The sequence below is a fragment of the Anoplolepis gracilipes genome, chromosome 11 (genome assembly GCF_047496725.1).
Source record: "Anoplolepis gracilipes chromosome 11, ASM4749672v1, whole genome shotgun sequence".
Taxonomy (NCBI): domain Eukaryota; kingdom Metazoa; phylum Arthropoda; class Insecta; order Hymenoptera; family Formicidae; genus Anoplolepis; species Anoplolepis gracilipes.
The window spans coordinates 7,662,277-7,682,859 of NC_132980.1; the positions used below are offsets into that span (position 1 = coordinate 7,662,277).

The 20,583-nt window shown below is 33.1% G+C and overlaps 1 protein-coding gene across 2 annotated transcripts in view; it reads left to right on the forward strand.

The window, feature by feature from the left end:
• Nucleotides 1–20,583, forward strand: part of LOC140671410 (uncharacterized) — a 296,391-nt gene that overhangs the window by 11,946 nt on the left and 263,862 nt on the right. For both annotated transcript variants that reach the window (XM_072902679.1, XM_072902680.1), the window contains exon 2: nucleotides 4,104–4,604. In XM_072902679.1, coding sequence (XP_072758780.1) covers nucleotides 4,593–4,604 — 12 coding nt within the window. In that variant the 5' untranslated portion in view covers nucleotides 4,104–4,592. The remainder of the gene's footprint in view (nucleotides 1–4,103; nucleotides 4,605–20,583) is intronic.

The following is a 20,583-nucleotide window of genomic DNA, read 5'->3' on the forward strand; positions in this document are numbered from 1 at the left end:
AGACGTGTACAGGAAAAGATCGCCGATCAATATTTCTTCTTGGAAGGAAAATGATTGGCCCCATAAAGAATTAAGCAAGATTATGCTAATTATGATGCGTCCAAATAATTGGTAATTATGGGCTCCGCTGTTTTCTAGCAGTGATGGGATGAAAGTCGGGTTAGCTTATAAAGGGTGATTAGATTAATTAATTGAGACAGAGCCCGATAGGTTAGCAAGATAGCAGGCGATTTCACAATCATTGGTAAGGTTAATTACAAAAAGCCGCGGTATGCGCTAATGGTATTTGCGGTGTTGATGGATCCATCGTCACGAATCGAAGAAATTAATGGCGCCATCATGAATCGGAGATCGATCAATCGGATTAGAAGATCGGCGAACGAATGAACGATCGGACATATGTACGAAGAAATAAACGTCGAAGAAAAAGCGGCAGTGATAGATGATGCGATGAACTCACGAAGCTTTTATCTTCTCGAGCTTCATTATTCACTCGACTTTACTGGTTCTCCTAATTTTGACTTTGATTTAGCAATCATGAACTCTTCATATAATTCCAACATTACGAAAATTCTTATTTTGTTCGAGAAATATAAAATTTCACAAATTGTGACGATATTATTACAACGGTTATTTACAAAAAATTGATTACAAATTTTATGCGAAGAAGACATAATTAAATATCATTTGTTGTAATAAAAGAAACTAAATAAAATCGTGAAAACAAAGTATCTTACAATAATAATTTGTGTTTTGTTTATCAACTTTATCGACATGTATTTAAGAATGAGAATGGAGTTCGAGAGAGATATCGCTGGGGCGCCTTCGTGAATTAATTAGATAATCGACAATATTTCCCAAGATAAGCTACGATTGTGACTTGTGTAAATATGTGAGTCTATGTTTGGCATTCGGTGCAGCTATCTAACATAAATGCAGCTACCAATTGCGGCGATTTTCAAGGCAATTGACTACAAGGCTAGATAAGGTAATGCCCTGGCAATGGGATAAGTTCGTGCGAGTTCACACATGGCATCTGACTTGATACGCGTCGATCATTATCTAACGCGTTATCGTACAATGCAATTATTTGCGTCGACCGCAAATAATCAGTTTCCACATACAAATATATAACTAGACGATCTGACAGCATCGATACAGAAGAAAATATATTTATATTTTTTTTTCTTTTTTCTACTTACTTGGTTAACACGATGTAATTGTGTCGTTTGAGAGAATTGAACGATATATCGCGAAGATTATGATACAATAGAGTCATGGACATATCGATAAATAGTTACGCAGAAAGAATTAATCCTAAAGATATTATGAGGTTTCTCTTTTTATCATAAAACTTAATGTGCAATTTAAAAGTTTTTTTTAAGAGTAATAAATTTTAGCTCTCTTGAAGAACTTATCTACATCATTTATAATATAATTTAACCAATAATTTCGAAATGAACAACGATCGAGAAATTCGATACTTTCTCACTTTATCTCAGATTAAAGCGGTTTGAAACATTAATATATGTTGGTTCGTGACCGGTTATTATATTATATATATATATATTGTGAACTTACATGAAAGTTTCAAGTTCAATCTGATTATCGTTGTACCTTAGTATACGCAGCCTATCTCATTTAACTCGAATGAGATAATTTAGTCATTAATTTAGTATCATAGTTGCACGGGAAAGTCACTTGTTTGGTTCTCGTGCTGGATATGCAGATACATAATTAATTTTACGCTTTGCAACTTTCTACCGATTGTGACAAATGGTGATTAAAATACGATGACTGACGATGATAACTAATGATACTGATATGATTTCATATGCATTTTAATCAACATGTTCTGTTAAATGTTCATTACTCTGTTATTAGGCACTCATATTCAATTTATAATCTATATAAAGGTAATTGAATCTTCTCTCTATGAGCAGTTACTAACAGTACTTTTAATAAATAATATTTAATTAATATATCTTAATTTATCAGATTTAGGGTTGACAATTACTATTTAATTAACTTTTGATACGTGAAATTATTTACTTTTTGCGAGAAAGAGAAAGCAAATTTTGTATATATGGAAATTAAATTGATAAAATGTAAGAACTTGTATATCTGTTCTTTTATTCTCTATTCTTTACATCTTTAAATTTTTTTTTTAAGAAAAATATTTAAATTGATTTTAATTATTCTTATTTTTCTCGCTACTAAATTATAATTTTATTTTATTCGAATGTTTTATTCGTAAAAGACTTTTCTCTGACAAAATATAATACATGCCTCTTTCTTTCAAATTTTCGTTATGACGTCACTGAAGAAATTATTGTCCTTTGCTTGCTGCGTTGGCGGCGCATTTTGCGTCAACAACAACACGCGTCTGTCCGTCGTGCAGTTTATGTATCATGGTACAATTATCCAGAACGGTTCTTTACCTGTCTTGCCTGCATATATAAATGTATGCGCGCATGCATGCACGCGTGCACGCGCTATATATGTATACACACGCGTGATGTATACGCCTCAAGCGAACAGATACAAGCTAGAGCAAGTCACTTTCGCTGTTGCCGTCTCTTACACACAGTGTGTTCCAGTCGACGAGCACGCGTGCTGCTCCATTCATAAACCTAGAGAAACATACGCCGGCACTGGCGAAACACATAGTGCAAGATCGCCAGCAAGCGGTAAACATAAGCACGCAAACGACACAAACATGTTTAGGAAGTGATTATTAAATAAGTAATTAATAATAATAGGTAATTAAAAATAAGTCAGGTGTTTTTATAAATCAAGTTTTAATAGTGCAAGAAACAAATTTTACTTCTAAATTTAGTTAAAGATGATTTAATTTAATAGAAATTTAATATTTAGAAATATATATCAAAATTAATATTATTTTAAAAAATATACAATATATATATGTAATTAAATATATTTATATATTAAATATAAAAATTTAAATACTATTATTAAAGACCTAAAGTTGAAAAAAAAATGGAAATCTATTATTCAAAATCATTATCCCGACATATTTAGTAGGAGAAACTATCAAGAGAATCATGAATGGCATAAAAATAATACGAGCTACAGTGAACTATTTCTTTGGCGTTTCTATTAGCGTTAATCGATTATAACGTGACGGATCGAATGATTTAAATTTAAATAAAGATCGGGTGCGTCACACGGGCCTGGCCTGAACACATTCGACCGCGCCCGGCAAAATGATGCCATTACATTCGCTCACTCTATTATTCAATACGTTTTTTCTGATGACTCGATTGACTATGCTAGATCCTCGGAACAAAATACAGACACCAATATTTCCGCTTTAGAATCTCACGTGGCGAACATCTTCCCTTGTATTATTATCTTGCTAATGCTTTAATGCACAGATTATAAATGGTAAAAAATATTTTTATCATTATTCTTTATAATTTTAATAAACAGAAATTGCATATATTAAAGTAATTGAGAAATTTTAATATTATATAATTATTTATTTTATTTTGATCGTATGAAGATGTATATATTTTTCAATTTATAATTAAATATATAAATTTTAATATTATAAATTATATGAACAATTAATATGTAATCCAATATTAAAGGAACATATTCATAAATTAATAATATAACCTTTAGTACCTATGTAATGTATAATGTATAAAATGTGTAACATTTATTTTTATTATAAATTATATGAAAATAAAAATAAATGTTTCACATTTTATACATTATACATTACATACTAATAGTTATATTATTAATTTATTAATATGTACATTTAATATTGGATTACATATTAATTGTTGAAACTGATACAAATAAAATAGATGTTGCTGATGAATCCAGAGTCCGGTTTTATAAAATAGGTATTTTTTTTTATTTCTAATAATATCAGATGCATATATGATTGAGAACAGATAGATATTTATAAAATATTTGTTCAGAACGAATCAACTTTATTTCAATGTGGCACTCCTGGCTTGTGCCTGCCAAAGCAATCGGAATTATAATTTCTGTACTTTGGTTACGGTGCCTAATTTTCCATAGAACGTAATTTCTAATACAGACAATGGCTCATTTATATGTTGCAGGTGACTGGAACCGAACAGGCCAGTATTCATGCCAGTATGCCAATCGAATGCCGGTAGACGACCAATATTCGCCGTCACCGCGCGATAGCCAATTAATAAGTTACTTAGCTAGATCAATTAATAGTTAATAAAATATTCTCGATTGGATATCCGTCGGTTACTCGCGATTAATGACTAGAAACGCGAAGACGTAGATCCACATTTTATTTGCATGATCGCGTAAGCAATAAAAATCACGTCTTGTGAATAAACACGTCCGCTTATATCGCACTTTTCTTGACGACAATAATTTTCGGCGTCCTTTTATTCGCGTCGCCAAAGTGAGATCGACTATTTTTTCCCGCGGCTGTGTTGAGTGCGAAGGAAGAAGAAGAGAAAGAAGGGACAGTCTGCATCAAAGTGAAGTGGAAGCGGACACCATCCCGGCGATCATCACGGTGGCTGGAAACGCAGACTTACATCGGGAACGCCAACCTGCAATCAAGGTTCATGGTTTTCATGGTGAGTCACAACATCTATTTTTATCTTTCCTCGTAACGTTTTTTTTTTATTATTGCAGTCTTTTTCCTTATGTCACGATTATTTTTCCGGTTGTTTCTTTTTATTTCAAATATCAAATCGACAAAGTTGCGTTTGTCTTTGGAATCCTGTCAACGGAATCAATTGACTACGAATCTTTTCCTTTGCAATTAAGTGCTTTCGTCCTAAAACATCGTGGAGAAACAATTTTCTGTACTCTATCATATTTTTTATTAATCAAGTTATATTCGATAATTATTTTAATAAAATCAAATATTGACTTATGTATATTTTTTTGTTTTAATGTATTTTTTATTATGCAATATAATTGTCTGATTTAGTTTCGAAAAAACTAATTCTAAATTTCTTAAAAAATAATCTACAGTTAAATGTGATAGTTTAGATATTTATAGATATTTATAGATAATATATTAATGTTGTTTCTTCTTGATAACAAATTTTTCACATACGCGGTAGAAAGAGAGAACACAATTGATCACATTTACATGCAAATGTACTTGTCGATCAAGCGGAACGAATGTGAGCTCATAAGACTACTGTGAATTCGTGTCTCGGGTCCGTCAGTTTGTCTCTTCCATCATCAAAAATCTCTTTTACACATTCGAAAAGCTTCGTTTTATATATATGTTTACCACCCAGGATCAATAACAGTTTCACGTGGATGTGACAAATGAGCGCGTGCATTTTAAATTCCATTTTTATCGAGTGTCGTTGCACCGGAAATGCAGCGCCGAATAATTTGCATAATTTTCGCGCTGGCCCGCCGTTTCGTTATCTTTACAAGCGCGTCATATCGTGTCGTATCTTCGCGATGCGATGATTGGTTATTAAAATTACGCTTCGCGCGGGGAATACCGGTAAGCGACGAGATTGGCTCGTAAATTAAGCGTACGCACGAACGTAACAGCACTAACCAATGTATCCCTTCGTTCGCGTTGTTTTTTCGCTTTTATTTTTCTACCTGCCTCCGGAGTCCTTCTGTTTTAAGTATCGCGATAGTCATTGAATCCTTTCCGTATGTTTCTCCAGTGTTTCACCACTCGATAATGAATATCGTCGTCAAACGTAGCACGTGTCACGCGCGATTTGCATAATTGCTCATCGACTTCTCTTCGTGCTGTGCGCCGCCTCGTTATCTTTATATTCCTCATATTGCGTCGAATCGGAGACGACTCGTCAAGGTATTGAACTTACATTTTGAATGAATTCCCGACCTTTCGAAACGACGACCTGAAAAGCAGAAATGTTTGACGTTGACGCGCGCAAATACCTTCGCACAGAAAGAACATTTAATATCGCCATTTTTTATCATAGCCTGTTTTCTCTGGCTTGTTATTTTCATTTTATTAATTGCCAAACTGTTCGCATTCCCCAAATGATTCTCCTAATGAACGGATTCAACGTAATATCGTTCTGATCCAGCAGTTTTATTGACGTTATTCACGGTATACATTATTTTCATCGAAGTGGAGCGAACGAATGTCGTGTTTCCGCATTTATTCTGAAATTTTCAAAGTTAAGTTGGAGAGAGATATGTGATACTTAATAAATTTTATCTTTGAAAATTTCAAATAGGAATTTTTTAAATAATAGATATAATTAAACAAAGTTTCCAATAATAATATCATTTATGAATTTTTTTATAATTGATGGAAAGTTTTTTTTTATTATAGAAAACTACTTTCTTAATAATAAAAAAGTCTCGATAAACGTATGCGTAATTTTAGAATACAAATGTAAAGAATTTAGACTAACAGGGTGTGTGAAGTTAGCACCCTGAAATGCAATTTTTATAGTTCTGATTATAGTTTTAGCTTCTTTTTAAAGAACTCAAATTTGAAACCGTTAATCGACGGAACTCTTTTTATTTTTTATAAAGAAACTCTTAAACTCTTTAAGAAGAAGCTAGAACTCTAATCAGAACTATAAAAATTGCATTTCGGGGTGCTAACTTCACACATCCACTAAAATATAGGCTAAAAGTGCAAATTATCATGGCTTGATTTCTTTTCTTGTTAAAAATTAATATTTATTTTTGTTGCTTTTATATTACTTTTATATTCCATTGCATTTTTCTCGCCCTTCGGGTAATTCATCTCGCTCGCAACGGTTGGATGATTTGCTGGCGCGAAGTTTTCGGTGCGAGCCTGCGGCGTGTTACGCAAATTAGTTAACGTGGCCGGATGTAACCCCTGATGTTATTTATCCCTTACAGAAATGAAACCTGGCGGGCTAATTAAGAAAAAAAAACCGGATAAGAATCGATTCTGTTGAGAAACTATCCGCGCGATCTCGCTCGAGTATCTTAGTCGAGATTATTTTGAGGGTGAAAGAAGGGACAGGTTGGGGGTGAGAGGGACGAGGCAAGACGTTATTTGCGAGGAAGACTCACCGCCAGGTTACGGGTCAAACCGCAGTGGAGTTAATAATCGTTTACAATCTTTAAAGGAGGGTGTGGCGAGTGCGTTCACCCTTGTCTTTCTCTTTTGCTTCTTTCTCCTCTTTCGTCTTCTCTTTCTGCACTCTTCTTAACCTTTGAGAAATGGAACGAAAGGGCTCAAACTTGTCTCTGAAAATATTTATATGTTTTTATAAAAGAAGAAGAAAGGGAAGAAGTGTTTACTTTACATTTTACCTGCATTAATATATTACTCATTTTATGAATATAATTTGAAAGAAACATTTCACGCGCGGATATATTTTTCACGTGTTAATTCCAATCTACTATTATTTAATTAATGGTACAAATTAATTGTCCCGAAATAACAGAAAAATTATATTTTATTTTATGTGTCCTCTCTACAAAAATATTATATTTCGTAAAATATTGCATCTCTGAAGACTCTGAAAAGATGTTGAAGTTTTATTCGTAGCTTTTAATACTCTACGACAAAGTTAATTTTCAGCGACTGTCAACCATGTCAGACGAGCAACCATCGAAAAATTCGCTGCGGTGTGCGATAAGGCTTTTTCTCGCGCGTTATTAACGGCGATGATAAATATGCGCGAGTGGCAATCCCGTTCTTCTCACGAGTGCGACGAATCGGCGATCGGGTTCTCTCAGCATGCCGGCACGAAAAAAGCATCTTCGAGGAACCTGTTTTATCATCGTTCGCGCGAATTCACGTTATTACGTGAAAATTACTCGAAGATATCAAAAATATTTCTTTTATTACAAAAATATTCTTGTATAACGGAGCCGACATACCTAATGCACTGACAATGAGTTGATTATAAATCGACTGTTGCTAGTAATTCAATTATATTATGAATACGAAGTCTGTGCTTCAAAATTAAATAATCATGCGATAATTTATTAGTTAGAGTTCTTAAATATTTTTTATTTTATTATTTTATTATCTTTCAAGTAGCTTACAAAATTAAATAAAAAATTTATCGATATATTATTGCTTTTGTTTATTTTTACATTTTAAAATTTAGAAACGAATAGTACTATACATTAAACAGCAATATTAATTATTTTTTTTTACATCAAATAGTATACTAAAGAGCAGTTTATCGTAAGAATTCGTAGATTTCTCATGAAACCATATTTTTCGGTGATGCTTATATACGCCGCAGCGTTATTAACGATGGCGATAAATACACGCATCTGATTTTTGAAACGTACATAAATCCTTTTCTTCTCCGGGAATAATATTTTTTTTGCGACAAATCAACGAGAGCTTAAAAATCGACCACTTAAATATCGATTCTCCTCTCTCTTCTAAATAACTATTACCACCTGCAGCGACGAATCAGTATATTTAGCATCGGTCGAATTTAATAGACGTCGTCCATCGTGCCCGCGTTTACGAGACGTATAAATAACATCGCGGTGCATAATGCATATGCAGGATGATGTTTCGAAACGTCACTGTACCTATCGAAACTGGATGCGAGACATACATCGTTTACATATTAGCGACAGTTGTCGAGACGTCGAGACAATACTGTAATAATTATGATATTTATCACGACGGTGAGAACGTTCGGAACGACATTTAATTTAGACGTGATAAATGCATTTTTATTAAAATATTCAGATATGTATTTTACAACAGCTATATATAGGAAATAAAAAAAAAAAAAAAAAAAAAGATGGTGCGTTTATTGACTCGAATATACCGCAGTGCACACACTGTGAATATATTTTTCAGATAAAACGCATTAAAGGCAGCACACTGGGTGTAAGACTTCTTTCGAGAGAAGTGAAAAATGAAACGACTTTGCGGTACGATTCATCACTCGCGCCGGTTGCAGTCTTCGAGAAAGTGATGCATGTCTGTTGTCGGGGATGCTATGCCGAATATCATTTATCCTATAACACGAATATGCTCACGAGATATATTCAAGGATCCTTAGCACAAAGGAATCATGACTATATAACTCGTGTATTTCATAAAGTAACATTTATATTGATACAATTTCAAACAATAAGAGAGTTTTCACATCGCGCAATCTATATCATTTTTATTACTCGTGAAAAATTTCATTATTATTGGAACGTTTTGATTTAATGAACAGGAGTCAAGTATTTGAGATAACTTAATCGAAGATAATTTTTCAAACATCGACAATATAATTAATGATGATATGATTAATCAGAATGAAACGAATGTAATTGCTAAAATAGAGAAGTTTGCAGTATGAAAAATCCCACGCACAAGAGAACGTATTGAATTGTTAAATAGTAGAATAATTTCGACATAAATAATTGATGGAGCAATTATTAGTGTAAAGATAAAATAGTTGCAATTATAGCAATGAATCATTCTTGAATACACGAGATATACGAACAATTAAAGTGTCAAATTAATGAACAGCAGAATTAACGTCAAGATGGATCGCGATATAACGTTACGAGAACTCTCGAGCATTGCCAAGTCGAGATCGCCCTCGTGGCATCCGGGGAAAGGGAAACGCTGTTTCCTGCAAGATACCTGGCAGTCATGCGTTCACTGAAAAAATACAAGCTAATTATTAACGATATGTTGTAAGCATTTTTTTCCTTCGCGTCATTGGTAAACGATCACTAAAATTTGGGAATCTTGCTCGTTAAAAATTAATGCGGACTGTTTCAGGATCCGGTTGGTGTTTCAACGCGAAATTACGAGGTGTCCCGGCGCAGGTGTTATTCCAATCTGAACCGCTTGCGAGTCTGGCATTTTATATGGAGATTTTTTTTTATCATTTTTATAAGTCACGTAATTCAATAATGTTACATAATATTTAGTAAGTAACCGTGGGCGAATGCTGCATATGTGACAAATTATTCTCGTTACGCTGGAAAATCACCGACGAAAATAGTGAACACCTCTGGCGGAAAAGTGAAAAATTTATGGTCGGTATAAAGTATTGATGTTATCGCGTTCTGTCAATCATGCAGCTTACATTTATCATAGTTAAAACTAAGAATAAGTTATCGAGAGGAAGCACGGTGTCAATCGCGCGGTGTACACATACACACATAGTTTTCATATTCCGAAAAAAAATATATACAAAAGTATTTAATATATAATATTATATTTATGTAAAATATTTTCAACAGAATATTTTTATTAGAATAGACAATTTGTTTGATACACATTTATATTTACATATTTATATTATTGCATTTTTTGCAATTTTCTACGGTTGCAAGGGGAAAATCTAAAATTTTATACCTCATATTTTGAAATAATTAAGTATTACAACATACTGTGATTTATTTTACTACTCCTTTTTACCGCTATTTCGTTCAACGCGATTCAAATAACGACCATGCGATAAACGTTATTTAATTCCGGATTGCCTCGGAAAGTTAACTTACGTATCTTGGTCGCATCTCGTAAGGAAAAGAAAAGGCGTGTGGCACGTTAAAATTTCTCCATTTGATTACATCGTAAGATTGTAATATCCAAAGTGCGACGCCCACGCGGCGAATAAATACCGTCGGTTAATTGTTCGAACGGAGGTAAAAATGCCCGAAATAAATGAACAACGTCTGCGAAAGTGCATCTAACTTATATATGAGCGTCGTGGATTGTATTTTTTCACCCTGTCATATACGCGCACTATTAATTATCACAAAATATTTTCTGCGTTTTCGAGGACTGCACGTAGGCTTTAATAGCACGAGCTTTAAAACATATTAAATTTTTAATTTTTAATTCTACAGAGAAATAAAACAAGATATTAAAATAGTGCAGTAAAGCTTGTTAATCTGTATAAATCATTATTTTTAGAAAAATCTGGAATAAATTATGATATTCTCTGATATGCATCGTTAATGCATGCGTGCGCTTATCATCGTTCAGTGTATAAGAACAAAATAATAAGATTAATTTGTAACCTCGGTGAATGAAGTCACTGTCTCATCATGCATCGCTACAAAAAGATCGCAAAACCGTCAATGCGTCGATAATCTCTCGTTTGTAGTGGCGTAATGAGATTTTATCACCGGATAATGTATGACCGGAGGCTGTTTTGCACTCTTGGCGCCGATGCATGCCTACGTCAACGAGATATTAAAATGAGCTCAATTATGCAGGTAGAGGTGCAACGTTCTCTTTCTTATCGATCGGTTAATGATTGTGGAGCGCGGTCATTAAACTAATGTTCTGCTCAAGATATTATGAACATGTCAGTTTGACACGCGAGATATCTGTTTCTATCTTTCTAAAATGAGTTGACGGAAAATCTGCTTTAATAACTATACACGAAGAAAATTTTATATTAAAATTACTATGGTATGTAGTAACTGTAGACTATTAGGAACATTCCAAGTTAAAATGTTTTGTAAAACTGTAAAAATTGACGTAATTTACGTAAACTACATCAGTTTTTACAGATAAATTCCTAATGGTCCACAGTTACTACATACCACAGTAATTTTTAATATAAAATTTTCTCCGTGTAGAGAAATATAATCAAAACTATATCTGAAAAAGAGAAAGAATTATACAATGCATGTAATTTTTATTCGAATTAGTATTATATTAGTATTATAATAATAAATTAAAAGTTAAATACACGCGGTAATAAAAGTAAGATCATTACAATTACATTTTAAGTAAAAAGTTATAAAAACCTATAAAAAGAGATTGCATATTTAAAGAAAAACAAGAAGTTGTGACATGTTACTACACGTAACAGTAACGATCGGTAACAGTTTCACAATAGCGACAGTTGGTTACTGACGTTTCGCGTTTTCTATAGCCGAGCGGAACAACTCTCTTTCCGCAAGCGCTATAAAACATTGATCACTGAGAAATATTCCACGTGCAGGCGGAAAGACCGCGAGTTACTATGTTAGCTATAGCGGAACTTCGAGAAATTTACTCGCGATCGTAAAATAACATTTACGAGAGAGAGAGAGAGAGAGAGAGAGAGAGAGAGAGAGATTAACTTTTAAATTACGTTTCCAAACGCAATTCGGCTTTTAACGTCTACAAATTTCACATTACTTAAAGATTGTCTTCGCTAGCTAGTGCTCTTTTGCATTATATATTTTGCATATATATATATATATATATATATATATATATATATATATATCATGATAGTCTTTTTTTTATATTAAATAGATTTTCCAAAGATTTTTTTTTTTTTTTTTTTTTTTTTTAAGAGCAGAAAGAAATCTCTTTCTCTTCTGACAATTTTAATTTAGAAAATTCTTTGCAACGGCGCTTGTGATTTATACGTATATTTATAGCGTAATACATGATTGGTCGTTCATCGTTTGATCTCGGTTTACTTGGTATACGTTGTTTCGATGACGATCCCATGCATGGTTCAACTCTCACGCTACATATGGAAGAATCGATTATCGGTATCACGTAAGCGCGATCGATTTTTCGATGGTCCATTTAACGGGCGTGAACACGCGCGCTTTCTGATTTACGACACACTCGGATAATAAGCAACCGTACTCACCGAAGCCGTTACTTCCCACACAGTGAAATTGCGCAAAAATGGTTAATTATTTAATTGGGAATTTCTCCCTCTAAGGATGATTGATAAAAATTATTATAGTATAAAAGCACAAATATGAAGATGATGATATTTTATACACCAAAGAATCTAGTTATGCATACTAGATGAAAAATTTGCGCATTTAATTTTCGAATAATGTCATAGTAAAAGAACTTTTATATAAATTAACGAATTACACAATTTTCAATTAATAATAAATGGATAAATATGTAGAGAGGTAAATCACTGGGCGCTAAGATTGTAAACTAACAATAAGCCGGTACCGAAGTTCGAGAGGAAATAAGTACCGATTAATCCAATAATAACGTTCCACACATAAAACGCGTTGCATTCGCTAGCGAAATATCCATACATACCGCAGGGTCGAAACGACAAAGAATTTGTGCAAATTTTATAGCACGGACCAACCGCGCGAACAACTTCTTCTCTCCCTCTGCCCACGCTGCCGGAACAAAATGGCGCTCTTTTAATTTACGAATCGTTAACGTCGTCTGGGCGAACACTAAAGTCGATGAGAGGCCGCAGCCGCGGACGAGACCGGAGGGTTTAAGGCCGGTGTAAATTTCGCCGGTGTTAAAGAGGTGCCAAATTTTTTAAATCACCTGGTCGCGAGCGTTCCGCTTTCACAGTAATGCAAGAACGCACGGTGGTATAGGATGCGCCTTTCGGCAACTTTGCTTCGGTATCGAATCAGGAACATGTGCTCGAAATAATGCAATCGTTATTACGGAGGAACCACTTTTTGAAATTATTGCGCGGATGAAAAAAATAGGGCGTGATTAAGGCGTGTCTGAAAATAATTTTATTATATAGAAAATATGCCGCAAATTTTTTTGCATTTACAGTTTCTTAAAAATTAATTTGAGATAGACTTTACACAAATTTAATCATAGATTAAATTATAAGAGAATTTTATTACACATAGAAATAGGAGTTTTTATTCCGCAAATAATCAACACAATCATCTCAGCGTTTAACTTCTGCGTGATAATTCTGAAAGAAAAATTTATTGAGAATATATGTGTTTATTGTGGGAAGGAAGTACGAGTAATTACGGCCTGCAATTGTTAGCACATACATTTATTTCACTTTCGGTAAGCTCGCGCGAGGCGAGAGAACAACGTGTCGGCCAACATTGTTACTTTGCGCGCTTGAATTTTGAATGAGAAGATTCACGAGCTTTTTACGACCCACCCGCTGCGCAGGCTGAGTCACTTCGCGACGCATGTGCTGGTGGTCGTTTCAGGGACCATAAGTACCCACATTACCAACGAATATTGCCGATAAATAACGCGTCCCACTTCCTCGTAAAATCAGATGTACGTTCCACGTGAGCTCTCTTTCTTCGCCGAGCACGGACGTCTATTTCTACATTGTAACCCGTTCTAGCGGTTCTATGATAAAATTATCTGTCGCTGAGTTGCCTTGATCCGTTTACTGCACTCACTATAATTGTTTGTAATTGATTTCACGTTACCGTAAAGTACTCGCAATCGTCTATTTGTCACGGCTGTCATTTACTTGTCATAGTTGCTGCGAATAAACTAGATAGATTAGTCGGATTTTTATAGTGTATTATTTATTTTATATTTGATTTTTTAATCGACATAGAATTAAAATATCTTTAATATATTAAAACTTTTATACTATTTTGCATCAATATCTTAATGTGAAAAAAAGAAACTTACGAAGATGAATATTCTCAGAATGTTTTCATTCTCAAAGAAATTCCATTATCTTATGTCATTGATATGAAGGTACATTCAAGTACACTCGTCCGTGCTCTTGTCCGTGATCTTGTCCTCATATCTCGACGTTATGGATGCATATAACACAATTTCTCCTTCCAAAGTATTAATACAACAATCGATTGTGAATAATAATGAGCGACCACACCTAAGTAGCGACGCCCATTCGAAAGCTTGTAAACTCGAAGTATATAACAGTCATCTAAATCGTTTCATTTCTATACACATTGTAACTCATAACACGTTGTCGAGTTAATAGAATCACTTTTCGCACCGGCGAGTCAGTAAGTGGCCATATTGTCGACAAATATCGGCGATAAAGGACGCGTCCCACATCACTTCCTCGTAAAATCGAACTCTCGGTTCTACATCTATTTTCTGATTGCCAACATGTTACCGGTATCCACTGAATAAAACCTGTTCGACATCGCATTTTGTTTCACGCGCCATTCGGTACACTCGATTCTGCCGGCTTATCGGTAACATGTCTCATGACAGCACTGCTTCTGATAACGATTTGGTGAAAAAAATCACGGAAAACGCCACTATGTTTTTGCGGTTGTGATATTTTTACTTATTCGGTTATCAGTCATTAAATTTAAATAAAAAATGAGATAACAGCGAATATATAAATAAACGAGATAAACATATAGAAAACAAAATACAACACTTTTGTAAAATAGAAACATTAATCGACATGAAAACTTTAATGTTTATTACTGTTGAAAAGGCATTTTTTATTGTCTTCTATTTTTGCTATAAATAATGGCTTTTTTCGACGTAAATTATTATTTTCCTGCAACAATCTCTTCCTTCTTATTCTTTGTATAAAACTTTAATCTCGACCTTTTCAGTGTTTAGAGTCGCCGAAATGGCTCGTCAATTTGAAATGTTTTAACCGGTGGCATATGATGCTCGTTTATTGCTCGCAAAGTTTACTTTTCATTCCTTGTGTTACCTACTCGTTCGATCGAACACACACGCACACACACACACACACACACACACACACACACACACACACACACACACACACACACACACACACACACACACACACACACACACACATATATATATACATACACATTTCAGATTACGTTGAAACTATTAGTTCAACGTTTTATTAGTTCACTCATCCCTAGCATATATGTGCGATATCCGTGGTATTTAAAACGAGTCGAGATAGCAAATACGATAGTTTTCCCAACGGTTGCGCCCGCATTTATTATACGCATGTTTAATACCCTGGTTTTTATTACGTTGTCTCTACGCAAACTCGTCACACTTCGTCGCTTTATTACTATGAACTATTATTACGACTACTATTCTTGGCAGATGCCATATAGAATTTGCAAAAAATAAAATTTGCATTAACGAAATTAATTTCCACGTGACATTTACTTTCAGTTCGAGTAAAAGTATATAGTTTTTATGCAATATATGATTCCAATATATGTTACTTATTTGCATTCTTTTAATTGAAAATATTTAAATTAAGTAAATTAATTACTTCAAGTAGAAAATAATTGCTTTTTTAATGACATAATTATCTTGTGAAAAAAATACAAGAGTCTGTATTCTCTTACAGTATACTGCAAGATTAATTACATTTAATATGCTATTAGCTTGGACAGTTATTTGTCGTGCTTTTACGTGATAATCTCATTGATTAAATATCTTTATCATGTATTTATTTTGATGGAAAAAAAAATTTATTTTCTCTTCCCAGAATTTCACGTGGCGAATCATTTTTTTTTTTATGCTCGCTTTATGAATATAATTATAACAATTAAGCGTATATTCAATGTTTCATAAAAATACAAAATCTTGTTATAAATGCGGATTTTCTTTTCCGTGATAGGAATTTCGATAAATAACCATGTGAATATTAATTTTCTCGATCAGTGCGACCGATAAGAAACAGTTTTGGGCTCCGTCGTTATTTGTTATTACTCGTCCGTATGTCCATCTCCTCGAGATGTATATATTTCCAAAAGCATTAATTTAGATGTTAACAGAACATTGATTATATGTTTGACAATTATTGCGCACTATTATACTGATGTCATTAATCTCTCGCCGCGGATCGTGTAACATTTTTAAGCTTATGTTATTAGCGAATGCTAATTGTAGTGAAAAGAGTATAGTTAAGAACTCAAATAGTTCGTGCTATTTGTGTTGTGTTTAACATAATTTGGTCAGTTACATTCTAATGTGATTTCAAAATATTACACAATTATGACTTAGTATGATTGAATTACATTTTTTACTGTCAGGTTTACTATTTGGTTCCTTACATATTTTGAAGTGTTGTTGTAATTTTGACATTAGAGTATATACTGAATGAAAAAGAGATAACGATAACTTTCTGTTATATTTCTTTATTTGGATTACATAATGTTTCGTTACCTTCTGTGTTCCTTAATTCGCGCTTCTCTCTTTGTTCGACGTACGCTAATGACGGGTTCTGAGCATAAACGTCGATCTATTTAAAGGGGAAATTAACTCGGCTGAACTCTTGGGAGTGCTAATGAAAAACGTCGGTGTTCATGTTAGTTGCGAAAATTACTGCGCTCTTCATGCGTGACACGTTGTGCTCTCGCCAAGTACCTGCCGATCTGTATAATTAGCATCGTTGATATCATAATTCAAAAAATTCCTATGAGTTATATCAGTACAATCAGTAATTCAGTGAATTATACATTGTATAAATTGTTTTCTTATTATTTTCATGTTCAATATTATTCATATTTTATTAAATAGAATTTATTATCTGTAAATTACTTAACTATATGAGAGATAAATACTGCCACTTACAATTAGAGCTATAAATTACAATAGTTATACATATTCAATTGCTGTTAATGCAGTTTAATTGCGAAAAATTATCAGCTTTACATTCATTATACTTATGTGCAATTTATTTTAAAATATGATAAACAATCAGATTGTCATAAAATAAGTATATTCACAAAAGTATTCTTTACTTCGAATATATATTATAAATACTATATTTATTTATAGAGAAGCGTTTTTTTCGAATATTACATACATATTTTTAACATTTTTATTTTTTTTCTTTATATGTTCGTAACTTGCATAAATAGTACGTCAACTTGAATAAAATTGTAGTGTAGATGCAATTTGAACATTAATAGTAAATAATTAAATTTTTTTCTTTTAATAAACGAGGATTCAGTACTGAAAAGATTAAACACAGGAATTGCACACCCGCATATAAAGGCACGCTGAAAAATAAAAACGAAAAAGCTGACAGAAGGCCCCCCGCGCATCTTCAATGAAACGAAAAAAGAAGTTAAAACCGGTTATTCTGCCAAAACCGGAAAGATTTCTTCCGTACACTGTCCCCCAAAACGGACAAATAGGACGAGGTAGTTCGGCCACTGGTATAAAAATAAAAAAAAAACTCGTACGAAAATCACAGTGTATCTGTAGAAGCTACGTCATGGGTTTTCATTCCGAAGTGTTTTCGCAAAGCATAAACAATAAATATAAAAAGAAATGCTAGAATAAAGATTAATAAGTTCTATAAGTTGTGTATGCAAAAGTTTTGATAGAAAATATTGTTATAATTATTAATGAAAATCTATTGAAAGAAAATTCGATAAAATAAAGGATATAAGTCATTATTTCGTTTTCTAATGAACGTATCATATTTAATAATTGTCATATCTTTTGAGAAATATCTTTGCAACCGAGAAGCAACTATATTAAATAGTATTGCATTACATTTGTGTGAAAAGATTGTCTTATGTAACTTTTAACAGTGTCACGCCACTGAATGTGCCACATCGATAATCTTTTGCAATTAAATCGCTAATAATATAATTTACAATTTATATGACGGTGGATAAGTTATTGATCGCCCGACGTGTGAGATAAATTATTGCCCGAATAATTATTCAGTATCGATAAAGGATTTTTTGCTCATGATTATCATGGGGAAAGCGCATTTTGCATCATCCAAGTTGAACAATTTAAACGTATTTATTAATAATTACTTTTATTTTACCCAAATGGATAAGTTTGGATGAAATAATTGCTTTAATTTTATAATTGATTTTAATATATGTATATTTTATTTATTTCAATTTTACATTAAATTATTATTCGATTGACTATTTAATTATTTGCACAAAGTGTAATTCAGTTATTTTTCATTAATGCGTACTTTCTATAATATATTACCCGCGTTCTCGCCGTAATTAATTTAGTGCAAAGAAGAAGAGAAGTCGAAGGATGGGAGACTACCGAATCGACGGTAATTACAAGGAAGTGTATCACTCCCATCATTAGCGCGGCATCCCTCGCATGTATTAGCTGTTATTAAGGTTTGTCGGTTTAAAATTAATGCGCGTGTTCGCGCGCGAATATATTTTTGACAGAATGGTAACTGCGTTACACATCGCTGTTACTACCCGGAACATTAATCGATTGAACGTCTTCGTATGAGTTATCGCCTCTTAACTGTCTCACGTATATAATTTCTCCACGTGTTTTACACATGTTTATATATGTTTTACATAATTTGAGCGACACTTAATAATCGAGACAGCCAAATTTTTACTAATAATTGCAATTTCGCACCATATATTTTTTTAACATCAAAATAACGAAACGTCACCTTAGATTATATAATGATAATATCTCGTTTTAAAAACAATATTGCAATTATTTAAAAATTAGGATAGAAAGAGATTACGACACATTTTTATATTTTTATATTTGTTTTTTAATTATTATAGTTTTGCACATTTGTGAGCAATTAACTGTTACTCAAAAGTCCGTAGATAATTTTCTTAAAAATCTCCGTGTATACAGATAATGAGATTAATCTTCCGACAATTAAAGTCACTATTTATCACTCGTTCCACTGTAATTGTTTATTCGTTTATTTTCTCCATTTTTTCATCGCCACGTGTGCATTTACCATCGGTGTATTATTGCTGTATGAAGAGTAGCAAGATGCTTATATATGATTGCGAAGTCTCATCGCTCGTTCGAGATATATCGCACGGAGTCACGGGACTATAATGAATCGTTGCCCGTGGTGGTCGGATAATTCATAATCCAATTTCTCCTGGAACGAGATTCCATTTGGCCGCGAATTTCGCCATGTAAACCAGAAGATCCACACCGGGAACGTGGTCCGCCCTAGCATGACGTCCTGGCGAGTGACTTCCTCGAGGGCAACAATTCTTGTCACAACATTTCTCGTTCTTTTTATAATGCATTTATATAGTTAGAAATGGCTCTGAAAGATACTTGGCCTTAAGAAAAATTAAATTTGTGAAGAAAGATAGTAAAAGAATAATATTCTGAGTCGATTTAACAATAAGAATTTATCGGAATTTATATTATATTAAAATTTTTTTTTCTTAAATTTAAATTTAACACAATTTAAATTGACAATATATCTAAGATACCTTTATGTAATATATTAATTTATTTAATTAGCTTCACGACTTTTTTCGAATATTACGCGTTGAAATTTGCATCCTTTAATTACGACGAGATTTTGGTGATATTAATATACATATAAATCATTGAACACGAGATCATTAGCCTGCGGTAGCGAGTTATTTATCAATTGTATAATACCGATTAATAAAGGGACGGAATCTTAATTAAAAACCTAGTCACTAAATAACGATGATTGAAATATAACCCCTCGCCTGTGTGATTACTCACGATAATTCAAAAATGATATTAATATCTATAAAATTTTTACAAATGATTATATTATATATATAGCTAGCATATGATATGAAATCTTTTATTTCATACTTATTTTATTCGAAATTATAAATTGAAACATTTCTATCTTTAGATTAATTAATCGCTAAATTATCTTCCTTCTGTTATATAATAATAAAATTCTATAATTTTATCTGTTTAAATTTTTACTTAGTCAACTATAAATTCGTTAATGTATACACTCTGGAAATTGACCGTCACATCCCGTGGAATCGAGCAGCCGTTGGCTGAATTTGTTTGAAGATTGACACGATGATACTCATGCTGTTAGATTTTTTTCAACTAAAGCACCGTGGTTGACACCTCGATAAAAGCTACGCAAGCATCCTTACGCGCCGCAGGTGTTCCATCCATGGTTAGGTTTATGAAGTCACTTCGGGTGCCCGAGCGCGTGCAGTAACCAACCATGACAAATGGTTAGTGTACATTGGCCT